Source organism: Pipistrellus kuhlii, unplaced genomic scaffold (assembly GCF_014108245.1).
Source record: "Pipistrellus kuhlii isolate mPipKuh1 unplaced genomic scaffold, mPipKuh1.p scaffold_m20_p_10, whole genome shotgun sequence".
NCBI classification, from domain to species: Eukaryota; Metazoa; Chordata; class Mammalia; order Chiroptera; family Vespertilionidae; genus Pipistrellus; species Pipistrellus kuhlii.
This window is the reverse complement of record NW_023425405.1, coordinates 18183386-18208812: the sequence shown is the minus strand read 5'-3', so window position 1 is coordinate 18208812 and position 25427 is coordinate 18183386. Positions and strand designations below refer to the sequence as shown.

General features: G+C 49.7%; 1 protein-coding gene across 2 annotated transcripts in view; it reads left to right on the top strand.

Moving 5' to 3' along the window:
- The window catches only part of CREB3L2 (cAMP responsive element binding protein 3 like 2), a 102588-nt gene extending 79514 nt beyond the window's left edge, over positions 1-23074 (top strand). For both annotated transcript variants that reach the window (XM_036428050.2, XM_036428039.2), the window contains 8 exons: positions 2609-2793; positions 5375-5521; positions 6446-6504; positions 8289-8357; positions 18935-19034; positions 19239-19365; positions 19727-19943; positions 21667-23074. In XM_036428050.2, coding sequence (XP_036283943.1) covers positions 2609-2793; positions 5375-5521; positions 6446-6504; positions 8289-8357; positions 18935-19034; positions 19239-19365; positions 19727-19943; positions 21667-21742 — 980 coding nt within the window. In that variant the 3' untranslated portion in view covers positions 21743-23074. The remainder of the gene's footprint in view (positions 1-2608; positions 2794-5374; positions 5522-6445; positions 6505-8288; positions 8358-18934; positions 19035-19238; positions 19366-19726; positions 19944-21666) is intronic.
- The last annotated feature ends 2353 nt before the right edge of the window (positions 23075-25427 follow it).

The following is a 25427-nucleotide window of genomic DNA, read 5'->3' as shown; positions in this document are numbered from 1 at the left end:
CCCTCTGTTTAGAAAGGAGAAAAGTGTTAGAATAATTTGGGCTGTGCCAACTAAAAGGGACAGTTAGCACGGAGGAACTCCTGGCTGGTCCTCCAGAATGTCACACACAGCCCCACGTCTGCTCTGGTTTTTGTTGTTGTTAGTTTGTTTACAGGCACTTTACAGTGCTTTTTTAGAAGCATTATTGAAAGGTAAACTGAGGCATATTATGCATTTTGAGTTTATTTTGAGTAAAGTTGATCGAACCGGGCAGCACCAAGCCGGAAGCGGTTAGAAGTGCTCCACCAGCGAGCTGGGGAGAGACTCCCAGAGAAGGGGCAGAGCAAAGGGCTGAGCAGGTTCTTGCTGGCTGTAGCGTGCGGCCTCATTGGCTGTTTGTAGTGGGTGTCCTCAGGTTTCGGTTCGGTAACCTTGAAGCCTTTGCGGGTTTGGCTCTGGGCTGCTTACGTAGGCCGCAGGCCGCTGCAGCGCCGGAGGCGCCTCGGCACAATGGCCTCCTTGTTGAGTTCATTTAACACCATCAAGTGCCATCGGTATTCGTGCGCTGGGGAAACCATGGCAAACACACTCAGGACTCCTTTCTGGGTGAGCACATAGTTTAGGTGCATACCTACCCTCCTTAGCTGCCTGGAACTGTTGGCAGGGGAGTTGGCATTAGCGGTATATAGGCTTGTTCTTAGAATATTCTTCAGCCCTAAGACTACCTATAGACACTAAAAAGCCCAGGGAGCTTTTTGGCAGAGAAAAGGGGAAGCATCTAGCAAAAAGAAGTGTGTTAGAAAAAGAGAAAAGAAGGGTTAGGATGAGAGAGAGAATAAGGGAGATAAAGAAACGAATGTGGGCTGTGAATGGAGATGGGACCCCGTGGCTGAAAGGGGTGGCTGAGTGGGCCCTGACTTACCGCCTCTCCCTCAGACACTCAGGTGTTTCATGGGAGGATGAGCCGTCCCAGAGGCAGCTCTGGGTGGGGCCGTTTATCTTAGGCCCTTTTCACAGACTTCGCATCAGACCTTTATTTGAAGAGGAGGAGAAGGCTGAGGCCTTCCCATGGCCTGTTGATGTAAGAAATGTCCAAACTGTAAAGATTTTTTTTTTTTTTTTTTTGAGCCAAACTGACGACAATTGCCAGGAAGGAAATCTCAACAGATTGAGAAAACGCTCCAGAGAATTGCACCTCGTTTTATACATTAGAATCGAAGAGGAGACGGAAGGAGGGTTACATGAAACCCATTGCTGGTAGAATGAGGCAGTGGGGAAAAGTGAAGGGGGAAATCTCTGGGATTTGATCAAAGGCAAAGTGGGGGAACTCACTTCTCCATTGGTGGGTGCAAGATGGTTAATCATTAACGCATGGGGGGAACAAGATAGCACTGAGGGTTCTGTGGTCTTGGCTCTGGTGTGGGTGGTTGGGCCCTCAAGGCGTAAGCAAAGGAGATTACGCTGACATTTCAAAGATATGTTATCCGAGCTGCATAAGAACAGTGGGCAGAGCGCCCTTAAGATAAAGATTGACCTTTGCTAAGGAAGCTGTAGGCCTGGGAGGTGAAGGCGTACCAGGCCTGCCCAGTGAGGGATTTACAGTCAGACAATCCTGCCTTGTGGAGCTTGCCAGGTTTATTGCATGTCCCCTTTTTGTTTACAACCCCTGGCAGTTCTCTGGCCAAGCCAGCCTCAGTGTGTGTGAGGCACCCAGCACCGTGCGGGGTTCAGAGCCCCTGTGCTAGGGACTGTGGTGGCCCCAGGAGAGGTGTGAGGTGACAGGCTGACCAAAGTTGTGTCCCTTGGCTCAAAAACTGTGGCTGGTACAGCGGGAAGGTCCGCCATTCAAAGGAGGGAGACCCCAGAGCTTGCCTGTCAGGTTGAACTGAGAGTGGATTCTCTCTTTTGGAACCCATCCATCTAATACTGACCCAGGCTCCCAGGCTCCAGGAGGGTGCGTGTGCCTCCTTGAAGATGGGCAAAGGATGGACTCAAAGATGGGGGACTATGCAGGAGAAAGCCCCTCTGCCCCTCTTTATTTTCCAGTGCCTACCTGTCTACAGGTGGATTTAGTACTTTCGAATGAAGAGTGCCCGGCATTTCACCTGCGGGCCTACTGTGCACATTCCTCCAGAGACAAATGAGCTTTTCTCAAACCCTCATGGACTCTTAGGGTTTGCTCTTAAAAAAAAAAAAAAAAAAAAAAAAAAATTATAATACATTTACAAGGTTTACAAATCCAACTATAAAAATGATACAAAATGAATACAGCGAAAAATTATGCCAGCACTTTCCCTATCACCCCTGCCATGAGATCATCATTTGTTTAGTTTCTTCTTTATTTTCCAGCGTTGCTTTATGCAGATGCAGCAAATATAACTCTGTAGTCTCTTTTCTCCTTTCTCATATGAAAGGAGGGCTACTTTATATACTCTTTGCACCTTGGTTTCCCCCCACTCCCCTTTAACAATACGTCGTGGAGATCTTTCTGTATCAACCCGTGCAGATCCTCGTTGCTTTGTTCAGTCGCCCCACGTCCCGCTGTGTGGATGTGTAGGTTGTTTAGCTGCCGAGAATCCTGCCCGGCTGCCTGCTGTCTGATGTGTGGAACCTGCTTTCTGTCCCTCAGCCTCCGTGGACCACCTGCACCTGCCGCCCACCCCTCCCAGCAGCCACAGCAGTGACTCCGAGGGCAGCCTGAGCCCCAACCCGCGCCTGCACCCCTTTGGCCTGCCTCAGACCCACGGCCCAGCCCGGGTGGTGCCTCGGGCCCCCTCGGCCCTCTCCAGTTCCCCGCTCCTCACAGCGCCTCATGTAAGTCTTCGCCATCTTGGGACAGGAGCTCTTTGCATTCTGTCATCTGGCCCCTCACCCTGAGTGGATGCCATTCTAGGCCACGTGATTAGAATTCTGGTGAGAAAGTTCTAGGTCTAAAGCAGGTGGTAATCTTACAGAACGTTTTAAGGAATGGCTCGTCATCTTACCTGGTTCTCTTCCTGTGCACGCCTCCCATTTTGTTCCTATGTTTATTTTACACGGCTGTGGCATGAGGAATACAAGTGCGTTGTTTTTCTCCTCTGAATCATCTTACACGTGTTTACATCCATGTAGGTGATCCTTATTATGACCTGCAGTAGGAAATGCCCTTGTTTTTAAATAAGCAATCTTTGGTGAACTTAAAAATCTCTCAGGGATTAAATGCTTTGGTGTCTAAAGCTTAAAAAGGTAGTTTAACCTTCCCCTTCCCCCCCCCCCCACCCCCCCCCCCCCCACCCCCCACCCCCCGCCTGGTACTCCTTTTAACCCAGAGACAAGTTAGAAGTCATGGCACCGTTCATCCTTAGTATACATAAGGGTACCATTTTCCAAATAAAAAATAGGGGTAGATCATTAACTTCTTATTCTAGAGGAATTAATTGGTTTCCATTAATTCTTGAACACCGTCACCAATTTATTGAATTTATAATATCAAATAAAGAAATTTGAATGAAATCGGATTATAATTAAAAATTCTGTAAAAATTGCCTATCAGCATTATTTTGAAAATTTGCATTTAGTCCCAGTAAGTTCTCTGGCCGGCCACAGCCTCTTATATCACCACCACTAAGGACCAGGGAATGAACTCTTTCCACTCTGTCTCAACTCTAAGCTGACCCATATGGTTACAAGCACAGCCTTCATCCTCTGCACTGTGTCCCCCCACAGCTTGTCCCTTCGTCACGCTCCTGGGGGATCCTCCAATGCCCTTCTCCACACCAGGTGTGTTCCCCTGCTGCTGCCAAGCCCTCTGCATTAGCTCCACCCTCTGCATTAGCCCCACCCTCTGCATTAGCCCCGCCCTCTGCATTAGCCCCACCCTCTGCATTAGCTCCGCCCCCTGCATTAGCTCCGCTCTCTGCAGCTGCAAGAACTCCTTTCCCGCTCTGGGCAGAGGAGCATCCTTACTTTTCAAAATACTGCCTTGTGCTTGGACTGGCCCCCTCTCTGGAGACATCGCTCCTTCCCTTCAGGAGACTCAGTTCAAGTCTTCCCTCCCATGCTAATGCCTCCCCTTCTCATGCAAACTCACTTAAGTTCTATTTCTCCAACATTTTAAATTTTTCTTGAGTTAGTTTTACCCTTCAGCATTGAACCGCTCTCATCCTTTCCTGTGTATCAGTGCAGTCTCAGTCTTGATCAGAAGCTCCTGGAAAGATGGAGTTGTGTTGAGTCCTCAGTGGCATTTAACATGGAGTAAGCACATAGACACACATTTTGACTAATTATAAACACATTGTTCTATTATGGGTTAAATGAGATGAGCGACAATTCTCAAGCTCAATTGATGGACCATCTGGGACTGTAACTAAAGTTAGAAACTTCATGGAACGGGCCCATGGGTGTAGCCCTGGCTGCTTAGCAGTGAGCGGAGAACTGGAAGCAGCCCCTGGTGTGTAGAGAGCCTTCCACAGAACTGCGTCTTCAGGAGCAACAGCAAAACTCTCTTCCAAGTACATTCTCGTCACCTCAAGGCCGAGCAATCTCCAGAGATGTGTGAAACGAATCCTGTCCTTTACTTTGGACATTGTGGCTGGTGGGGTGCTTTCTGAGAAATAGTGGGGGTGGTCTCCTGACCTTTCCCTTGAATTATAATCCTTGAGTTATAACACTCAGCGAGAGAGTCTTCTCCCTTTCTTCTTTCCTTCCTTCCTTCCTTCCTTCCTTCCTTCCTTCCTTCCTTCCTTCCTTCCTTCCTTTTCTCCTCCTCCTCCTCCTCCTCCTCCTCCTCCTCCTCATCCTCCTCCTCCTCCTTCTTCTTCTTCCTCTTCTTCGGATGAGAGTGGTTCAATGCTGAATGGTAAAACTAACTCAAGAAAAATTTAAAATGTTGGAGAAATAGAATTTAAGTGAGTTTGCATGAGAAGGGGAGGCATTAGCGTGGGAGGGAAGACTTGAACTGGGCCTCCTGAAGGGAAGGGGAGATGTCTTCTTCTTCTTCTGCTTCTTCTTCTTCTTCTTCTTTTAATAATTATTATTATTAAAACTGATTTTAGAGAGGAAGAGAGAAGGAGAGAGAGACAGAAATCAATGATGAGAGAGAATGATGAATCGGCTCCCTCCTACACACCCCGCACTGGGATTAAGCCTGCAAGCTGGGCACGAGCCCTGACCAGAAACTGAGCTGTCACCTCCTGGTTCATAGGTCGATGCTCAACCACTGAGCCACGGCAGCCTGGCTCTTCTTCATTTCTGCTACAACTTCAAAGTACCTGTTCCTCAGCAAGAGCAGATGGGCAGCCTTTTCCCTCGGCTGTTTGAGAGGATCTTATAACAGCCTTCTCACCCCTCTGGAGGGCTGGCCTCAGCGTGCCCAGCTGTCCCTCTCTGACCTCCTTCTGCTCCTGGGTTTGCACAGAAACTGCAGGGCTCAGGCCCCTTGGTCCTGACAGAGGAGGAGAAGAGGACACTGGTTGCCGAGGGCTATCCCATCCCCACCAAGCTGCCCCTGACAAAATCAGAGGAGAAGGCACTGAAGAAAATCCGGAGGAAGATCAAGAACAAGGTGAGCCCTTCAGGTCTGGGTACTTCAGTGAGCGAAGACCAGAAGCAGAATCGAGCCCATGTGCCCTCCCGCCCTCCCGCCCTCCCATCGCCAGCCCTGGTCCATCCCATTGTGGGGCCGAGGCTCAGCCTTCCCCTCCCTGGGCCAGGAGCAGTGGGAGGGTGGTCAGCTGCTGTCCCTGTCTTCCCCCAGCCCCATCCTCCATCCTCTGGGTCAGTGGACTCCCCATTGGGCATACACATGCTTGGTGCCCAAGATGATTCATTCAGGGGTGGGAGGAAATTGTTAGAGCATTAATGTAAATCATTTTAAAAAATCAGCCTTTGAAATGTCTGTTTTATGATGTACACAATATTTCCCACTAGTAGGGCTGTCTGTAATTTATTTATTTACAATAAAATTTTATTTTTCAGTTACAGTTTATATTCCATAATATTTTTTTAAAATTATTTTCAGGTCGATAGCATAGTGGTTAGACAATTCGACACTTTACAAAGTGTTTCCTCCAGTATTTCCAGTACCCACCTGGCATCCTACATAGTTGTTACCCTGTTACTGATTATATCTCCTGGGCTGTACTTTACCAGTATATCCCCATGACTGTTTATAACTACCATTCTGTACTCATCGATTACTTCACCTATTTCCCCCAGTCTGCCTGTAATTTATAAATAAATGTAAATACTCATGGGTACTTACTTAATCTTTTTTTTTTTTTTTTTAAGTATTGTGGGTGTTTTTGTTTAATTAAAAAACTTCTGCAGACCATTGTTCTGTGTTAAAGAAGTGAGGAGTGGCCACAAAAGTGAGCAGGGCTCTCGTGATTTCTGTGCTAGCAGCCTCCTCTCTTCCTTTGACATGGCTGGCTTTCTGATATAACTGGAGTTTAATCCTTTCCCCCTCCTGCCCCCCTTTGTATCCCAGATTTCTGCGCAGGAGAGCAGGAGAAAGAAGAAGGAGTACATGGACAGCCTGGAGAAGAAGTAGGTCCCTGCCGGGCTGGTGCATCTACTGGGCAGTGTGCGCAGAGGAGTGGGTGTGCAGAGCTGAGTCCTGCCCACGGCCAGCGGGAACTCCTGGCTTCATCAGCTGGGTTTCGCCTGACACCTAGTGGTTTTCAAAGGCAAAGCTTATAGAATGGCAAGAAGCAAAAGTACACTCAATCTTTTTTTTTTTTTTTTTTTTTTTTTAATATATTTTATTGATTTTTTTACAGAGAGGAAGAGAGAGGGATAAAGAGTTAGAAACATCTATGAGAGAGAATCATCGATCAGCTGCCTCTTGCACACCTCCTATTGGGGATGTGCCTGCAGCCAAGGTACATGCCTTTGACTGGAACCGAACCCGGGACCTTTCAGTCCACAGGCCGATGCTCTATCCACTGAGCCAGACCGGTTTTGGCTCAACCTTTTATTTAAATTAAATTTATTGGGGTGACATTGGCTAATGAGATTATGTCTCCAATATACAGTTCAACAGTACATATCTGTACATTGCATTGTGTGCCCACCACCCAAAGTCCGATCTTCTTCCATCACTATTTGTTTAAAGTGCTCTCCCCTTCACTTACCCCACCCCCTTCCCTCTGGGAACCACCATACTGTGGACTGTGTCTGTGGGTTTTTGTTTGTTTGTTTTTCTTGTGCTCATTTGTTGCTTTCAGTTTTATATCCCACAGAGAAGTGAAGTCACATAGTTCTTAACCTTCCCTGCCGGACTTACTTCACTTAGCATGATATTCTCAAGGTCAGCCCAGGCACATGATCTTAGTAGGATTTGGATCTGTTTCCAACCAAAGATCTTCCTGTCTCTGAAGGCTTCCTCTTAAATAAGTATTCACAGTCACGCCCCTGGCACAGCCAGAGGGAGCACAGCTGATTAATCAGAGCCATGCCTAAGGGAAAGCAGGAGATGGAAGGTCTAGTTGGCCTTGTTATTTCCTGCCCACTGTGAGGCAGGCGACAGGCAAGAGGATTCTCACACTTAAAGGCAGCCTTTTCTCTTCTGAAAAGCCTGGAACTTCAGAAGGGCTGTTAGGAAGTATGATTAAATACAATTATGTACTGGCCCTAGAAAACAGTGCTCTGGCCGACAAGACAAGCTAACTTCGCTTTTAGATGGGAATGAGGCCCCAGACCCAGAAACGAAGCTTCATGGGTACCTGGGGGGAGGAGTGGCCAGTGAATCCTGGCTGGTTCTTGAAGTTTCTACTGAAAGTTAGTTTTCCTTAAGCAGTCCCATTCTGTCCCATCAATTCTGTAATCATCCAGGGATAAGAAGTTTCTATGGAAACCTCTCTTTTTTTGTCTCTTTGGGGCACGCATGCTCCAGTGCCCGGATTCCTTCTCTGAGGTCCTGGGTTCCTCTCCTCCCCTTTTGCCCCGCCCTAAGCCTGTTGGCTTCCGATGAGTCCTTCTGGCCAGGAGTACTGCTGACAGCACCCAGACCCCGTAGTCCAGAGAGAGAAGTGTGATGGGCGTTGAGAGCGGTAGGGAAGAGGTGAGAGAAAACAAGGTTGCAATACCCAGGAGAAGTTCACATTTTGGACCATCCTGTTCATTTTTTATCACTGAGGCACTTATTACTAAACTATTTTTTTTTCTCCTGTCTTCTCACCCTTCTTCCCAGTTTAGGTTGTCCATGCTCTTTCCCTCACCTGCCTGGGGTAGTTGGGACTTGATCTTCTTTCTCTGCTCCAAGTTACCTCCACCTGAGCTCCTGGATAGGAGCTGAGCAACGCATTTGCTTCTTTCTGTTCCCTGTGCAGGGTGGAGTCTTGTTCAACGGAGAATTTGGAGCTTCGGAAGAAGGTTGAGGTTCTGGAGAACACCAACAGGTAAGTGTTGCTGGAGTGAGAGCTGGTTGAGCTGCCTGATGGGAAGTGGGAAGAAGGGAGCAGAGAGATCCAGGACCAGGGCTAGAAGGAAAGTGGAGATCACATTGAAAGTATAGTTATATCAGGATGCTCAGCACGGCTGTACCCTACCACACATAGAATCAGATATATACATGAAATGCACACATGCGCACACACACATGCAGTCACACACAGAGAGACACACGTGCGCGCACAAGTAACACACACCACATACATTAATACATATATGTGCACACATACGTGTGATCATATGTACACACACATACACACATATGCACCTACATGTTCTTTGTCTTTTCTAAAACACGTGGGACTGATGAAGACGCTAATTCTGACAATTCAAGCAGAGGAAAATTGACTTTTAGATAAGCAACATGGTCATTATTTTAAGGCTTAGCATTAATGCCTTGAAACAATTTTGCAAATGCTAAAGGACCAGGTTAAATCTATGTGCCTGTCATTTGATAATAACATCAAGTCATGGTTTGTTGCTCAAACAGCAGACTGATTAATTGTAAGTTAAAACTATCAGGAGGGGAAATAATGGACACTGTGAACCCCCTGAACTTCCCTCTGTATTTCTGGGAATGCACCCTCATATGGCAGAGCAGGGCAGTGGCCTCAGGTACTCTGTAGACAGACAGCAGAAGTAACTCACCGTCACTGGCTCCGGTGGCTCACCTTGACCCCCTGAGGCAAACGAGATGCTCCAATGCCACTGTACTTTCAGGGTCACCGTTGGCCATTAGTTCCTGAGGCTTCATCCTTTCTTTTCTCCACCCTCACTCCTGCTGGAGTGGTTCTCTGGACCCTGACCTCCTCAACAGGGTCAGTATCCAACTCTTTAGCATCAGGAGCAGGTAGGAATTCACACACCCGCCCTGTCCTAGCACTTCCTGCCTTAGAAGGCTGGTATTTCTGAGTGGGACAAGTCCAGGTCATGAACTTGTGAAAGAAATCTATATAAGATAACCTTGGCGTTTGTCTGGAGGCTTTGCATGTTATATCTTCTAAAAGCCACATGGGGACAGCAGAGGCATGGCACAAGCTGTGCTGCGATCAGAGCAGTGGGTTTTTGTGATAAAGGGTCATCTCCTTTCCTCTCCAGGCTGACCGTAAAACAACAAAACCACACGTGGCAATTGTAAAACACACACACACACACACACACACACACACACACAAGAAAATGTAGTCAATTGTTTTATTGCAGTCTTTTTAACCAAACAAATATTTACATTTTGGAATATTTTTTATAAATTTTGAATATTGTATACTTGGATACATTTCTATTGTACATATTCTTTTTTTTAAGAATAATTTCCATTTAACAAAATATGATGGCCATATTTTTAAATCACTACAGAATCCTTATTCCTATCAGATTTGGTAAAGAGCCACCATCTGAGGAACGTTGGCACATCTGATTCCATGGAACAGCAACCTGCGTTTTGCCAATTGTTTTTAAATAATAGCCGTAGCTATGTTTATATGGTATTAAAGATTACATAACATGAGGTACAGGAACGTATGGTATATTTGAGCACGGGGTCTGCATATCTCATATTGTTCTCTGAGAGTCAGTGATGGGCTTCCTTCTGGCTTCTTTCCTAGTGGAGCCTTTCTGAGCCATTCAGCCTGCTGGCCCTTCCCTGGGAAAACCACCTCCGTCCATGGTCCCTCTCTGACTCGCAGGAGCCTTCACTCGTAGGGACTTCCCCCACCTGTGCTCTCCTTGCATGTTTTCTCCCTTCAAGACTTACCTTTCCTGGAAGACAAACCTTTTATGGCGATAACGGCTGACAGCTGATGGATCTGCCATCTTTCCACAGATAATAGTGCCAGGGAGATCCTAGGGTTGTCGTTACTAAGCCCAGCAGCTTTCAGTGTGTTTTGACTCAAAAGCTCAGGAAATGAAAGCAGAGCTGCTCTTGATGCCACAGGGATGCGGGCCTGCCTTCCCTCTGACTTCTCTCCCATTTCCCCGCTCCCTGCCAAGGCCTGCCTTGCTCCAAGGGCACTGCTCTAGCCAATGTGACCATGATGTGAACCGTGATAGTGTCCTGCCCTCCACCAGGCCTGAGGAGTTGGTGTTTTGGGTGTGTGGTAAGGGGAGACTTTTGGTCCCTTTCCTCACGTGACATCGTGTAGGTGGCCCCGTGTTTGGAATAAGTACAGGGCTGGGCCTCATGCACGCACACCTGTGTTTGCATTCTGTTTACGCTTCGTGTGGTGGTGTCCTTTGGAGGTAGCCGGGCAGAAGTAGAGGTGACTGTGGAGGGACTGGGAACCTGGGTCACCAGAAGCGGGATGGGGCACCTTGGGTGCCATCACTTCCTGACAGGACATGGTGGGAAAGGTGAATGAGAATTTCATCATTGACCAAATTAAAGAAAAAAATGATACCTCTTTCGTGATACTGAAACCAGACAACCGGGTCTGGGCTTCCTGGCACTATTTGAGCCAATTCAGCAGAGACAGGGTTGAATCATATATGAGCATTTATTCCAATAATGCCGGCAGGATGGGAAAGAAGTATTTCAGTGGTATTTTAGAGATCATCTTACTTAACTTCTAATCACTTCATTTCTCAGAGCAGCAGGTCATCCACAAAAATCTTCGCTCCCCCACCCCCACCCCAAAGCAGCTGCTTATACTGGGTAGAAGGACAAAGATTACACGGGGAAGTGGGCAAAAGGAATAGGAATGGACATGCACAATGGGTGTGATGGTTACAGTTTACAGGCTGTGTGGGCTGGAGTTTTGCAAAGGGCTCGGAGTTTGCAAAGGGCTGGCACCTCTGGTTTTTGCAGCCAGGCTGTTAATCTTCCCATGATTACAGGCAGCTCCCTGATGGGGAGGAAGGGCTGCACTTCCAAGTGAGCTCCCAGGTACCACTCCCAGCCAGGTTACACCGTGCTTTCTTAAATCAGAACGAAACACTCAGGCTTAACGGCATGATTAACATTCCTTATTTTACTTCTTACAACTGACAGCTAGTCCCCAATATTCTATTTCTGCCTCTAACATTACTATTTCTGTGCTGCACGCCACAGGGACTTTTCCATCCAGATGAAAACGAGTGCTCAGGTGAGAGTCAGCTCCGAATCTTTTGGTCTATACCGTCCTCGGCAGCAGCCACCTAGCACAGTGTAGGTTTCTAGGTGGAAAGGCCCTATTAGCTGAGCTCAGAACTGGAAGAAGACGGGGACAGAGAGGAGCTGAGGTCCTCTAAACCCTCCTGCAGCCTTCCTCCGGGGCCTCTGGCACCGAGCTGAGACGGTGTGAAAGCACCTTCGCACTTCTGCTGAGGCGATCCACTAATTTCTGTCCTCAGGAAATGTGTGAGATGAGAGAGAGCTTCCCGGGGGGCCTCCCTCCTACGCTCAATCAGGAAATGCATTTTCACTTATGAAGTGTAGGCGAGGCTTGGGCATATCACTCCCCAGCTCCTAAGGTGCAGGCTCTCTGGCCCTGCCCTGGTCTCATTCCTGAGAAACCCTGTGTCTCCCCTTTATAATCTTCTGCACAAGTGATACACACACTGCCCAGCTTTGCAGTTTTCGGGATTTGTGACTCAGTTTGTTCTATTCTTCTTTTATTTTGCTGGGAGTCCTTCTTTTTGTGATTTGTAGAATCATAGAGAGCTTAGATTTTAGTTGTATTTTAGAAATCATCTTATTTAACTTCAATTTACTTCATTTCTCAGAAGGGGAAACTGAGGCCCAGTGAGATTAAGGCCATCCAGACATTTAGAGGTAGAATGGGGCTCATTCGGCTACTTACCTTGGTTTCTGGTCTGCTGTGCCCCTTTCTCCTTTGAGGACACTGCCCTTCCGAAGCACAGGGCCAAGTTTAGACCTGAACAAGAGGGCCTTGCCTTTGAGGGCCCTGGCTCTCTTCTAGCCACACCCCTCTGGACGGGATGAGTGGTCAGCAGGGCCAAGGGGATGTGTCTATCCAGAGCTCTTGCTGTATCCATTCAGACCATACCCTGGGACCTGGGACGCTGGAATTCCCTGCTCCAAGGGTCTTAGTCCATTTGCAGGGCCTTTGTGGATCTCTACTCAAACAAAATCTGTTCTATGAAGGGTTGACCAGGACATCAGAGGGTGATGTCTGTTAAACCAATGGCTGCTCTTTGTGATCACTGAGTATGGAGTTTGAACCTCGGCAGTGTGTGCCTGGAATCCTGCACTGTGTGTGTCAGATCTGGGGTTGCATTTGGTCCGATTTACAGAAGTCCTGAGACTCCTGGGTCAGAGACAAAGGACTTTATTACTCCCAGCACAACAGCAGCATGGGCATCAATTCTCCTTGCCCTCAGGTTCCATGATGGATCTGGGTAGATGGCAGTGTTTTCAGTGGGTTTCTGTGCACAGTTAAGAAACCCTGAGCTCGGGGAATCCACTGCTTTTATAGCAGGCAGTAAAGAAGCCTGCTTTTCCACTCAAGGGGAGGCATTACCTCATCTCTCAAGGTTACCAGCTTCATAAATAACCCATGTTGTGTCCCATGGAAAAGAAAAGTCAGGGCCTTACAGTCATGGCATAGTCAGTACAGCATGCAGGAGCATGAGAGACCCAAGGAAGACTATGTCTCCTGGCTGCTGTGGGGCACAACCAGAGATGAGAAGTGTAGGGGCAGGGCTGTAGCCAGGAGTATTCTGCTCTTACCATTGCTTTCTGGCAAGGAACCCTGGGAGCCCAAGAATTCTGAACCTGGCCTTGGAGGGAGGTGGGAGAAGCAGGTGTTGGGGGCACCTGAAGGCAGAGTTTGCCTGGCTTGGGGTAGATTGGATGAGAAGATGGGTGGTGTGTGGGTCTCATTTCTACCCTTTCCCCAGACCTGGGAACCCTGCTCATCCTGACATATATCTCTGTTGTTATCAGAAATAAGAATTCCTCAATTTTTCTCCATGACCTTCATACTAAGTATAGTCCTCTCTGTCCAATGCTACTTTCCTTGTTCTTTAAAAGTATGTCTACGAAGAGGGCCTAGTCTGAAGCTCCAGCACAGCAAGTAATTGGGAACCACCAGCTCATTCTTCTTCCCTTGTCTCGGTTTCTGACTCCAGAGGGAAATTAGGTACTTGAACGTTCAAAGTATAATGTACAATAACGTTATGACTATTCTCTCTCTCTGTAAGTTAAGGAAGCAGAAAAAAACAAAATTAAACCAAATACGAAGAAAACACATGAGTCTGTGGATACATTTCCCAGTTATTGTAAGATTGTGTCTCACACTGTCTCTACTTTAGAATCTTTTGCCTGGTTTCCTTTGTTACACCCCCAAGATACAGGGTGATGCTTTGTTTTGGGAAAGACTGCCATCTTATTTCTACTGCTCTTTTGCAAGGAACTGTACGAGGACAGCTTCTAGGCTTATTTTTACGCTTCACCAAAAGACAAAAATCCACATTTTCGGTTTGCGTGCTGGACACTCCAATTTAACAAGTCGTGTGAAATCTCTTGGCCCAGATAAACGTTTGCTAAGAGTACTCCTTTCTCTAAATTAAGACCTTACTCCCAGAAGCCCACGAATTCATTAAGCCATAATTAGCCATGATCATCGGTGAGACAGAATATAGCGATCCAGGAGAAGTTATATTGAGCTTTGGGATGCACTTTTGGGTCTGCCCTCTGGTTTGTTTTATAGCTTTTTGTTTTAAAATAGATCTTTCATTCATCTGGTGGCTGCTGTTTCTCTACCTAACCCTTCCAGCAAGCAGGGTCCCAGCTGTCCCGGTGCTGGTTGTGGCCCTGTCCCGGGGACTTCTGGGAGAGAACCACTCACCCCAGAGCACACCAGTTAGGAGGGCCTAGGCGTTCCTGTAAAGAGGTTCAGCTTCGTCTGTCTTCAAGATGGCCCAAAACAAAGCATCACCCTGTATCTTGGGGGGTGTATCAAAGGAAACCGGGCAAAACATTCAAAAGTAGAGACAGTGTGAGGCACAATCTTATAATAACTGGGAAATGTATCAACAGACTCATGAGTTTTCTTTGTATTTGGTTTAATTTTGTTTTTGTTTTTTCTGCTTCCTTAACTTAGAGAGAGAATAGTCATAACGTTATTGTATTATACATTATGAAGCCTGACTATGGGAAATGCCTGGGCCCTTTTAACTGGCATGCTCTGGGATGGGTGGTACTCTCAGAAGTCCATGGAGAGACACTGCAAGCACTCTTCAAAGGGGTGCTGCTTCAGCACACCCGGGGTCCCCCAGAAGGGCTTCTCTCACCACTCTGTCAGCTGATGAAGTCAGGGAATTAACTTCGACCAGCGGCCTAAACTGGGGACTTACATAGTTACCAGGTAATGGCACAGAGCAGTGGCACTGAGATCTAAGCTCAGGTTCCATTGCTGTGGGAACCTATCCCCCGCCCCATCCCCCCCACAGTGACTGTGTGACTGTACCAGCTTAGCCATCCTGAAGCCATCACATCAGCTCTTTCGGGGGCCACAGAGAGATGGGTCATCTAGTTTCCGTTTCCATAAAGGAAACCCAGGTTTGAGTTCCAGACGCCGGAGGCAGGGCGTGCAGCATCCCGGAGACTTACCTGTCTCTTGCATCTTATCTTAGTCTCTCCAGATAAGTGCCTCGAAGTGCGTCGTGGGCCCTTGTTGTTTATATTTGTCACGGTCACTGGAACTTGGTTAGTACATGAATCATTGCCTCGAGCTGGGCTTTATTGTGGCTCTTTTAAGTGTGGCCTGGTCCCTGTTGAGAGTAGCCTTCTGTTATCTATCGGTGGACTCATCTCTTGGTTGGGCTCTTGCCATTATGTTATTAATATCACTGGATTTAAGGAAATCTACTTAGCTAATAAGTATTTCGGAGGCTACTTTTATGAGGTTCTAGATTGGGGTGCCAAGTTGTTGGAAGCACACGGGGTGTGGAGTGAGGCTTTGGGTTCCATTTACTAGTTCTGTGTCTTTGAGACTGTTTGGTATCTCAGCCTGTGAAGTTTCCAGAACTCCATCACTGTTGGTTTTCTCTCCTTATGACAAAAATGAGTGTTGTATGAATGGATATGGATTTCCTTGACTTTATCAGGCCACAGAAGTCTACCTAGATTTTCGGGGTGGGTGAGCTAACCCCCTTTCCTCAGGGGGGACCACTCCCAGCTGCTGATGGGTGTGCCACCATCCGTCCGGGTCACCCTTGCCAGTCGCAGTGAAGAGCAGCTGCAAACAGCCGTTCGTTATAAGTCACTGTTGCTCTACCAAAATTTCAAACTAAAATATCTCTTTAAACCACATGTTTGCTCATCTTAAAGAGTTGGATTATAAACTGCTGGAAGCCAGGGACCACTATCCACCCTGTCTCACTGGCAGTGGATTCAGAGTGTAATTGAGTCTGGAGAGGACGGGCTGACAGATGCCAAGAAGGGACAACCCACACAGTGGGCAGGCGCCTTCTCTGCTTGCCCAGCCAGCCTGAGGCGCCCCTTCTCCCCAACCTGCAGCACGTGGCCCAGGTATTGTGCCGCTGGGGTTTAGGCGTGTCTGGCCTGCGAGCCCTCTGTTTGTAGGGGGGACTGCGGAGTCTCCTGGGAGACTCTTCCTTCTAATCCTCACGATCTCAGCCAGAAAAGGAAAGGGAAGTGTGATTTCGAGGACTGGATAGACTTAGTTTTTTCAGTGGTTCACATTCTGAAGTCTGGGCAGGAGCAGAGGATGGGCAGGGAAGGAGGTGTGGGAAGGTTGAGGGTGAATAGGGACAATTGGTGAAAACGGAAATGGTGGTCTCACTTTAAAAACACCTTAAGACTTTAGAGTAAAGTAAATGGCTTTGGCACCACCGGGAAAGCTGCTGTCTTACAGAGCCTGGATGGAGAAACGTCCCCCACTGTGCGCAGAGCACAGCTGAATTTGGGTGCCTCGCTGCCAGCAGGAGCACCTGTGGAGCGGAGGTGCCCAGCAATGGTGGCGGCCGTCACTCACAGATGTGGCTCTTTAGCAAGCAGCCCAGGAAACAGGGAGGCCCCTTGCCATAGTTTAGCTGGCATCAACCACCTTATTACCTGGTGCCATGGGAAGTGCTGGAATAAAAAAAAAGGGAGGGGGGAGGGTGGTGCACGTGGTCCATCCGGGTCTTTCCTGTGTGCTCACTTGTCTGTCTGCCCCAGGACTTCCAGAAAACGTCAGAGAGAACCCAGCAGGGCTTTGGGGCTGGCACAGATAATGGTTACTAACATGCGTGCTCCTTCCGGCCCCAGCTCAGCTCTGCAAAGGAGAGCTGCCAGGAAGTGGGTGTGGGGTGGGTCACTCAGCTCTCAGCTTAGAAAAGGCAGCCGCGCAGGGGAGAGAGTGGGTGCTCTTGGGAGGTTCTGGGAGGAGAGAGAAAAAGGGCAATGAGGAGAAATACTTTGTGCGTCCTGTGATCACTTATTGCAAATGTTTTCTGTCTTCCAGCCTTATGGAGGTATAGCTAACACATAAAATTGTAACACATTTAAAGAGTACAGTGTGATGATGATTTGATATACATAAACACTGTGAAAGGAATTCTCACACTGAGTTAATACATCTAATACCTCACATATTTACCTTTTTATTTTAAATTTTTTTTTGTCAGAACATTAAAGTTTTACTCTTGTAGCAAATTTCAATTACACAAAACAGTGTTATCACTATGGCCACCATGCTGGACATTAGATCCTTAGACCTTATTAATCTTACAGCTGGTAATTTGTACCCTTTTACCAACCTCTTCCTGTTCTCTCCACCTCCTAGCCCCAGACAACTACTTTTCATTTTTCTACTGTTTTTTCTGAGTTTGACTTTTTTTTAAATTTTATTTTACATAATCCTGGTATTTGTCTTTCTCCACATGGCTTATTTCACTTAGTATAGTGCCCTCCAAGGTCACTTATGTTGTCACAAACGACAGGATATCTTTAAGTAGAATTTAAGGCAGTCATGCTATCATTATTTCTCAGCTGTGAGAAATGCACAGAACACTTTCAAAGACTTAATCGGGTCTCAACGACATGTGATTATGTTTCTAGAAAACCACAAAGCAACAAATTTACAGCCAAGTCCTTAAAAATCTTCATATAAAAGAATTTCAATGAATGATATTAATGGGATGCATGACTTTGTTTTGCTTGAGTCAAAATCATGCACAGGGCGAAAATACTGTGGTTGGGACCACATACAGATATATGGGTTCAGCAAGCGTCCCCTGCGTGTGCTCAGGATGGCGCCCATCTGTCCCCACTCTTAGCCATTTAACTGCGGAAAGCAGTGTCGCCCTCCAGCCAGCTAGTCCTTAGCTGGTTTACACCCAGGAGACACCTTCCAGTGGCACTTGCGGGGAGAAGCTGCAACCCGTAGCCCCCCCCCCCCCCCCCCCCCCCGCCTGCCCTTCAGGCCCTGAAAGTTATTCAGGAGATAAATGGCACCCAGGGGCAACTTACCTGTGAAGGGTTAGTGTTTCCCAGTGAACTCTTCTGCCTTTCTCAAGTCACATCATAGCGTGAAACTCTTTGAGACTCAAGGAAAAGCATCTGCTTGCAAAATCTTTCCACTCTGCCTTGCGCCTTGGGCTTGGGGAGGAGGGGAAGAGCTCATGTAAAATTCATCTCTGACACTCTGATTCAGGAGGGTGTGCTGTAAACTCCTTGCCTGCTGCGTGCTGTGTACAGGGTTTGCCAGGAATTTCGCCACCTGCTCTCTGTGATCTGAAGGTACTCAGAGCAGAACAGACAATTCCCATCCCAAGCCCTCCCCTTGAGTAAGATTATGCCTGGTCCAGTGTTAGGGGTAGGACACTCCTTTTGCTCCTGCTCCCTGTCTCTTCCGAGAGAACTAACAGAGCCGTGTCGGAGGCTGGTTCCGAGAGCCTGGCTCCGACCCTGTGCGGGGAGCAGGCTGCTTGACTCTCATGTTCTGGCTTCACTCTCATGTTCTTGACTCTCATGTTTTGGCTGGGGCGGTGCCCGGAGCCCCCAGAGGCCTCGGGCTGCAGGTGTGCGGCTGTGTGCCTCCCGGCCACGCTGGTTTGCCCTCCTTCTCTCTTTCTTCAAGTCTCGGTGGAGTGCGGCTCTGTGAGAGCCGTGTCCTTTCCAGTCAGGGCCGCCGCCTCTGCTCATCCTCTCATGTTCTCTGCTCGGCATTTCCCTCCTCTCCTTGCGCTTCTTCTTTCTCACACATCTTCGGTGTTTCTCTCCTTTGGGCAAATGAATTCCCTGTGTCACCATCACCAGCCGGTCAGAATGGCCTTTCTGCTTTCCCCCCAGTGGCTGACCCACAAGTCCTGAGGCATCAGGGGTGATTGGGGAAGGCGGGAGTTGGGAGGACAGCGGGCGTTCACCTCGTAGAACACCACCAGAACTGGGTAGCTGTGGAAGCCACTAATTTGAGCCCCAGGAGGCACTGGTGTCCCCTGTCCTTCCATGGGGGACTGTCCCTGCGTTCTCTCTTCCAATTCAGACATGAAGTCACGGCACCTGCCCCGGAGCTGGGGGCAGACCCCACGGCCTGTGTCCCCTCTGAGACGCCTCATGGTTCTGTTCCTTTACCCGCAGGGCCCTCCTCCAGCAACTGCAGAAGCTGCAGACTCTGGTGATGGGCAAGGTCTCTCGCACTTGCAAGCTGGCCGGCACGCAGACTGGCACCTGCCTCATGGTGAGTTTCCCAAAGAGACATGCCATAACCGCCCGCCCACTCCCCAGTCTGCATCTCCCCAGCCTGCCAGGTCCGGGGGCCGTGGGCCTGGTCCGTCTGCCGGCCGGTGGGGGGAGGCTCTCCCCGGGCCTTCCGGGGCTGTGGGCGGAGAGGGTGCTCTGTGGACCTTGGGGCTGACACCCCCGTGTTCTCCCTCACCTGCAGGTGGTTGTGCTGTGCTTTGCTGTGGCGTTCGGCAGCTTCTTTCAGGGCTACGGGCCCTATCCTTCTGCCACCAAGATGGCCCTGCCCAGCCAGCATTCCGTGCAGGAGCCGTACACCGCCTCTGTGGGTAAGGCCGCGCTCGGCATGCGGGGAGGGTCTCCGTTTCATTCCTCTGGAGCTTTCTAGAAGCTCACCTTCCTGAAGGGGGTCTTATCTGAACGTCATTTTAGAAATGTGATGAAAGTGTAGTTTCTCCCCTGAGGGGCGGGAAGGGGCAGGGGAGGGTCATGCCCCCTTGCCCGGTTTCCCCTGTGCCCCTCCCCCATTGGGCTGGGCACCGCTGGGAATCCTGTAGATCTCAGCGGAGCACACTTTGCAAACACGTCTCACGACCGTGTTCCCTGGCACACTGTCGCTGCCCCAGCCCAGGAGGACGTGCCGTGCCTTCTGGTGTCTCCCTAACGCCCGGTCCTCTGCTTTGCCCCCAGTGAGGTCCAGGAACCTGCTCATCTACGAGGAGCACTCTCCCCTGGAGGAGCCGTCCAGCCCGGCCTCGGCCGGGGAGCTCGGCCGCTGGGACAGAGGCTCCTCCCTGCTCCGGGCGTCGGGGCTGGAGTCCAGGCCGGACCTGGACCTTCCCCATTTCATCATCTCCAACGAGAGCAGCCTAGAGAAGTCCGTGCTGTGGGAGCTCCAGCAGCACCTGTGAGTCCGCGGACACAGACCCCCACCCTCCGCTGCGCTGGTCAGGGTCAGGGTCAGGTCAGCAGCCTCGCTTGCGGGCGGGGACTCTCTCACAGGCCTAGTCAGTCCTTCTGCTCTTTCGTGACCGATTTCCAGGTCCTGGGACTCTGGAGGGTGTATTATTTGCCAGTAGCTGACCTGGGTAGAGATGGGAAAACGTCTGCCATGTCATTGGGGAGCTGGCAGCGCCGGCTCCATGATGTGGGGAAAGGGCTTGTCCCTTCCTCACTCTCTCCTCGTCCCCTCAAAGCCACATGAGTAAACACACAGTCAGCTCAGAAGGATGCTTGCCATGCAAATGCAGCCCAAGGCACCTTCTCTAGCTTCCTTCCAGCAAACATATATGTGATGCTATATGTCATTATGTAAGTAAACATGCATGAGTTGTAATTACATATTTCTGTTGAGGGCACCATTGAAAAGACACGTGCATGTTCGTGCTTCTGTATTGAAAGTAGCACATTTGGCTCCAGTTCTCCATGAGTTGTTGCCCTTAGTCACGGAGAAACGTCCCTTTGTAAACATAAAGGCGTTTAACAGGTGCCGGGTGTTGCTGAGTGAGGGGTGGTGCCTGGGAGGCAGACGGCACGGGAGGGGTCGGCACGCTCACTCCCGATTGCATGGCGTGGTTGGGGAGGAGCTGAACGGCCTCTGCCCCAGGCCTCCCAGGAATGACGCTATTCCAACAGGTGCAGAGAGATTCCACTTCTAATTCTTCAGCTTTCTCCCCGTAATGCTGCCGGAAGGCTCCTGGTGACATGTACCTTTACAGACTTACATCACACCTGCCTATGTAATGTGTCCTGGCACCTAACCATTTAAGCACTAAGCAAATGAGATACATAAACCGCATTAATTACTTTAAGAGGTTATTATTATTAATTACAGAGAAATTGTAGGGCTGTGGACACCCCACTGCTTGAGTATTTGGTTCCTGACACAAGTCACCTCTCCTCCTAGCTCAGCTCTCCAGGCCGATGGAAATATGCTTGTTTGGGATGTCTCCTGGGCATGGGCCTGCCTGTTCCTCCTCTGCATGCCTAGGACTCTGGGCTGTTACACAATCCTGTCTAATAAAGAGCTAATATGCTAATTAGACTGGGTGGCAGAACCACCTTTCAGAATGACCAGTGGGTAGGAGGCGGGGCCATGGAGCAGCGAGGCAGCCTGGGCTGTGAGGGCCGAGCACCTTGCATGAATTTGTGCATCGTGCCTCTAGTTTAACATAATGTAGTTATTTTCTGTTGTGTATTTATTATTTCCAGTTACTTATTTGGGGCTTTAGGGAGTCTTTATTGGGATTAGTTGCTATGCTAGAATAGGGATCAGCTTTATCCTTCTGTTTTGTCCTTCCCAGGGTCTAGTCATCCTCAGCCAATACAGGACTTTAAAGGGCCCTCAATAGATGCAGCACTTTAAAGCGGTGTGCAACAGATCAGTCTGAAACTGCCACCTTTAGTCTCTGGGCGGGGGTGTCTCCCCTTGGGGCGGGGGGAGAATGGGAGGCCAGTGGTGACGAGGACAGTGGCCAGGCTGGCGGTGGGAGACTTTGGGAACAGAGAATTGCCGCTGGGCGGGAAGGAGCAGGGGCACGCTCGGGCCAGCCTGCAAAGTTGTAGTCAAGGCCTGATCCTGCCTCCAGCCAGCGCGGCTGAGACTGCTCTTCCTCCCGATGCCTTCACAGGGTCAGTGCCCAGCTGGAGGGGAACGAAACACTAAACGTCGTCGAACTCGACAGGAGAGTGAACGCCACCTTCTGAGCGGCGCCACCACCACCCTCCTCCCTCTCTCGGCTCTGCTTTTACTTCCCAAACCGCCTTTGTTTTGAGCTTTTCCTTATTCCCACTCAACACGGATGAAGACATGGACGAGCAAGCAGTCGTGGCTTTGGCCCGAAGGACGGCCTGCGATTTCCACCAGCGGTGAGAGCCGTCCCCCTGCAGCCCCGAGGCCCTCCATGCTGGGGGAGCCGGCATCTCTCCCCCCCTGCCGCCCCCTGCCTTAGGAGATCACGCTGGGGTCAGGCATGGGAAGGTGGGCTTGTTTCTGCCGAGAGTGCTGAGAATCGACTACCTGCTTCTCACCTGGGGTGTGACCCCCTCTTTGAAGAAGACAGCTCTTCTTCATCGGAGACCCCACGCTCTGGCCACAAAGAGCTCAGGATGCCTGTTGGGATCTGGCGAAGCAGTGACTGATGTCCCGCCTCCCTCAGCCTGGTCTCCCGTGTGTCCGCCCGTGTGTCCGCCCGTCAGCCCTGGAAGTGCCAGTGTGTCCAGTGAGCGCCGCGCCACCCTGCTCGGTCCCAGCCCTCCAGCCCGTGCCCGCGGTCCTCGCTCTGGGCCGGGGCCCCTCACCTTCTCAGGCCGCAAGTGCAATGCCTGAAGGAATCAGGCTTCTCTACTCCAGGCGAACCTGCCCGTCTTGTTGCTTGTAGGACTTCTCCAGAACCCGTGTTCCCTCACCATTAGATCCGCCTCCTGGCTTCTCCTCCCCGTTTGTAAATAGTATTTATTAGCTCGCGAGGCTTCCCGCTAGCAACTGCCGAAGAGATCCTCCCGCCGAGCCTGCAGAGTCTTGGGTTGGACTTGGGCGCTAGGAGGGCAGCCGAGGCTCTGGGATTCCCAGTCCTCCAGGCCCCGTTTCATTTCCTTTCCTTCTCTTCGTTCCTGGAGGCCTGTCCCTGTGGGTGGGAAATCCCCGGAAGCGGGTTCTCCCTAAGAATGGACTCCGAGGAAAGATGGCTCCAGCGTGTGATCTGTGGCCCGGACGCCTATTGTCCGGTGCCCAGAGCAGAGCAGGGAGGGCCTGCTGGACACCAGGCGTGTCGGACAGCCTTGCTAGCATGTCTCACCACACCTGCTCCTGGTCCCTCCTCTCCACGTCCCCCTACCCCCACTTTTACCCCCCTCTTCTGCCTCCACACAGGGCTTGGGCCTGAGGCCTGCTCCTGGGGTCGGAGCAGGTGACATTGTTATCTACAGTCTGACCTTGTATAGCCAGGTTTGGCTACTTCGCAGCTCACCCAAAGAGACGTAACCCCACAACCTACTTTTATTTTATTTTTTAATCATTAAAGACACTTTTGTAGTTTTTAAAAAAAATCTCTCCTCTTTCATACAGATAAGACACGAAGTTGCCTTTTTATTGTATAATGTAGAAAGTTTGCCTTAAGTGTTTTTCCATACTTGTAAAAGAATTAGCTTACATTTTGTATTTTGTTTTTAGTAGAAGCTGAAGGGCCTTTAGCTCTCTCTCTCTCTCTCTCTCTCTCTCTCCCTCCCTCCCTCCCTCCCTCCCTCCCTCCCTCCCTCCCTCCCTCTCTCTTCCACATTGTCATTGGAACCTGTACTTAGGAGGGATCAAGCCCACAGCTGGGCCTTTTCCCTATCCATACAGGATTTGGTGTCATTAGCATTGGCTGTTATATCTGGTAAGCAGATCTGTTTGTCTGTCCGGGTACATCTGGGGCTCAGTGTCAGGGTCGCCTGCGTGCCCCTGCTGTGACGGAGAGTGTTCCTGACCGGGGATGGCCAGGTTCTCCTCCACAGTGTGTGAATGCCGGGTCACCACTGCAGTGGTCCTGGTGGCCCTACCGGCCCTCAGCACCGTTCCCACTACCCCTTACACTGGCCAGGGAGGGCTGGGACCCTCTGGGCTGTGCCTCCAGCTCCAGCTTCTCTCTACTCTAGGGGTGTCGAACTCAATCAGAGAAGGGGCCAAAATCTAAAATCCAGCCTAAATCACGGGCCGAATGGTTTACTGAACAGTCATAAACTGTCATTGTGATGGAAACGCAGCGGAGTGCAGTGATGACAGCGCGGTGCGGGCCACATTGCAAGGCCTGGCAGGACGGATTTGGCCCGAGGGCCTTGTGTTTGACACATGTGCTCTACTCCCTTCTCTCCCTTTCTTCTGTCTGGATCCCCTGAGCCTAGCTGGTGTCTGGTAACTGTGGCCTACCACCTACGCATCCCCTGCTGTAAAATGGCATGTAATGATCAGGCAGAGGCAGCCTGGGGAGGGGGAGGGAAAAGGATGAACGCAAACAGTATTTGGATGATGCGAAAGGAAAGGTTCATAGTTGAAGGCAGAAGTGAGAGAATGGCTCCGCCCACCCACCTGTTGCACCAGCGCCAGATGGGGCTTTAAGGTTCACAAATAGCCAGTGTGGGGGACCTGCTGTGTGAGAGCGGAGGGCGAGGGGCAGGGCAGCACACTGGGAGCCTGCCCTCAGAGCCTCGAGGATTTCATTCTCTCTCTTGCCCACCCCTGCTTGACATCACTCTCCCCAGTGCAGAGGTCATGTATCAGAGAGATGTAACTTGAAACCTACGTGATCTGATTAACCAATGTCACCCCAATAAATTTAATAAAAATAAATGAAAACAAATGGCTACACACTCTCCCCAGACCTCTGTCCAGCAGGGCATTTTCTCTGAGAAACCGTTCTTCTTCTTCTTTTTAATATATATTTATTGATTTTTTTATAGAGAGGAAGGGAGAGTGATAGAGAGTTAGAACATCAATGAGAGAGAAACATCGATCAGCTGCCTTCTGCACACCTCCTACTGGGATGTGCCCGCAACCAAGGTACATGCCCTTGATCAGAATCAAACCTGGGACCTTTCAGTCCATAGGCCGACGCTCTATCCACTGAGCCAAACCGGTTTTGGCGAGAAACCGTTCTTCTGATGAGAATCTGTACCTAGAGACGGGGACATCAGCTGAGAGCTCAAATGGCCGTTTTAAGGGGCTCCTAGAACTAATATTGCTGTTGTGTTGAGAAAAACATCTGCCATCCACTCCCTGCTTTGGGGAGTGAAGGAAATGAAACACGCTTTTAGGAGGATGTAATGAGGTCAGGAAACAGGAGGCGTTGACAATTAGTGGATGGGTCCCAAATAATTCATGGCTGTGGGCACGTTTCCGTTAAGCCCAGTTGTTTCCCCCACAGCCTGGACTGCAGACTGGTCAGCCCCTGGTGAGCCCTGGCGATTTCACATGGTGGCGAGCGTTGACTTCCAAATTTCAGTTTCAAATTTCAGTGCAACCATAATCCACAGAGAACACATACCTCACTTGTATAGATGTTAATTCTATTTTTCATCATGCAAGCAGCTTTTCCTCTTTCCTTTCTTTGATTACTACCAATGAAGGAAATTGTTACAAACAATCAGAGAACAAGTTACCTGTTCCTGGGTGAGACCCCAGAGACCCACACTCCCCAGCATGGTTCTCGACTTTGCACTCAGAAACGGACACTGGAAATGAGAGGCCTGGGTGTGGGTTTAAGAGGAATCCCTGTAAGGTGTGGAGATCTGGGCCTCCTGCACATGACGTGTTCTAGGAACATCTCACAGCTGAACTGCGTTGCTCCTTCAGGGCAGCAGGCAGGGTGAGGTTCGACCCCAGTGCAGGCGCAATGAGACCTGTTGGTTTATACCA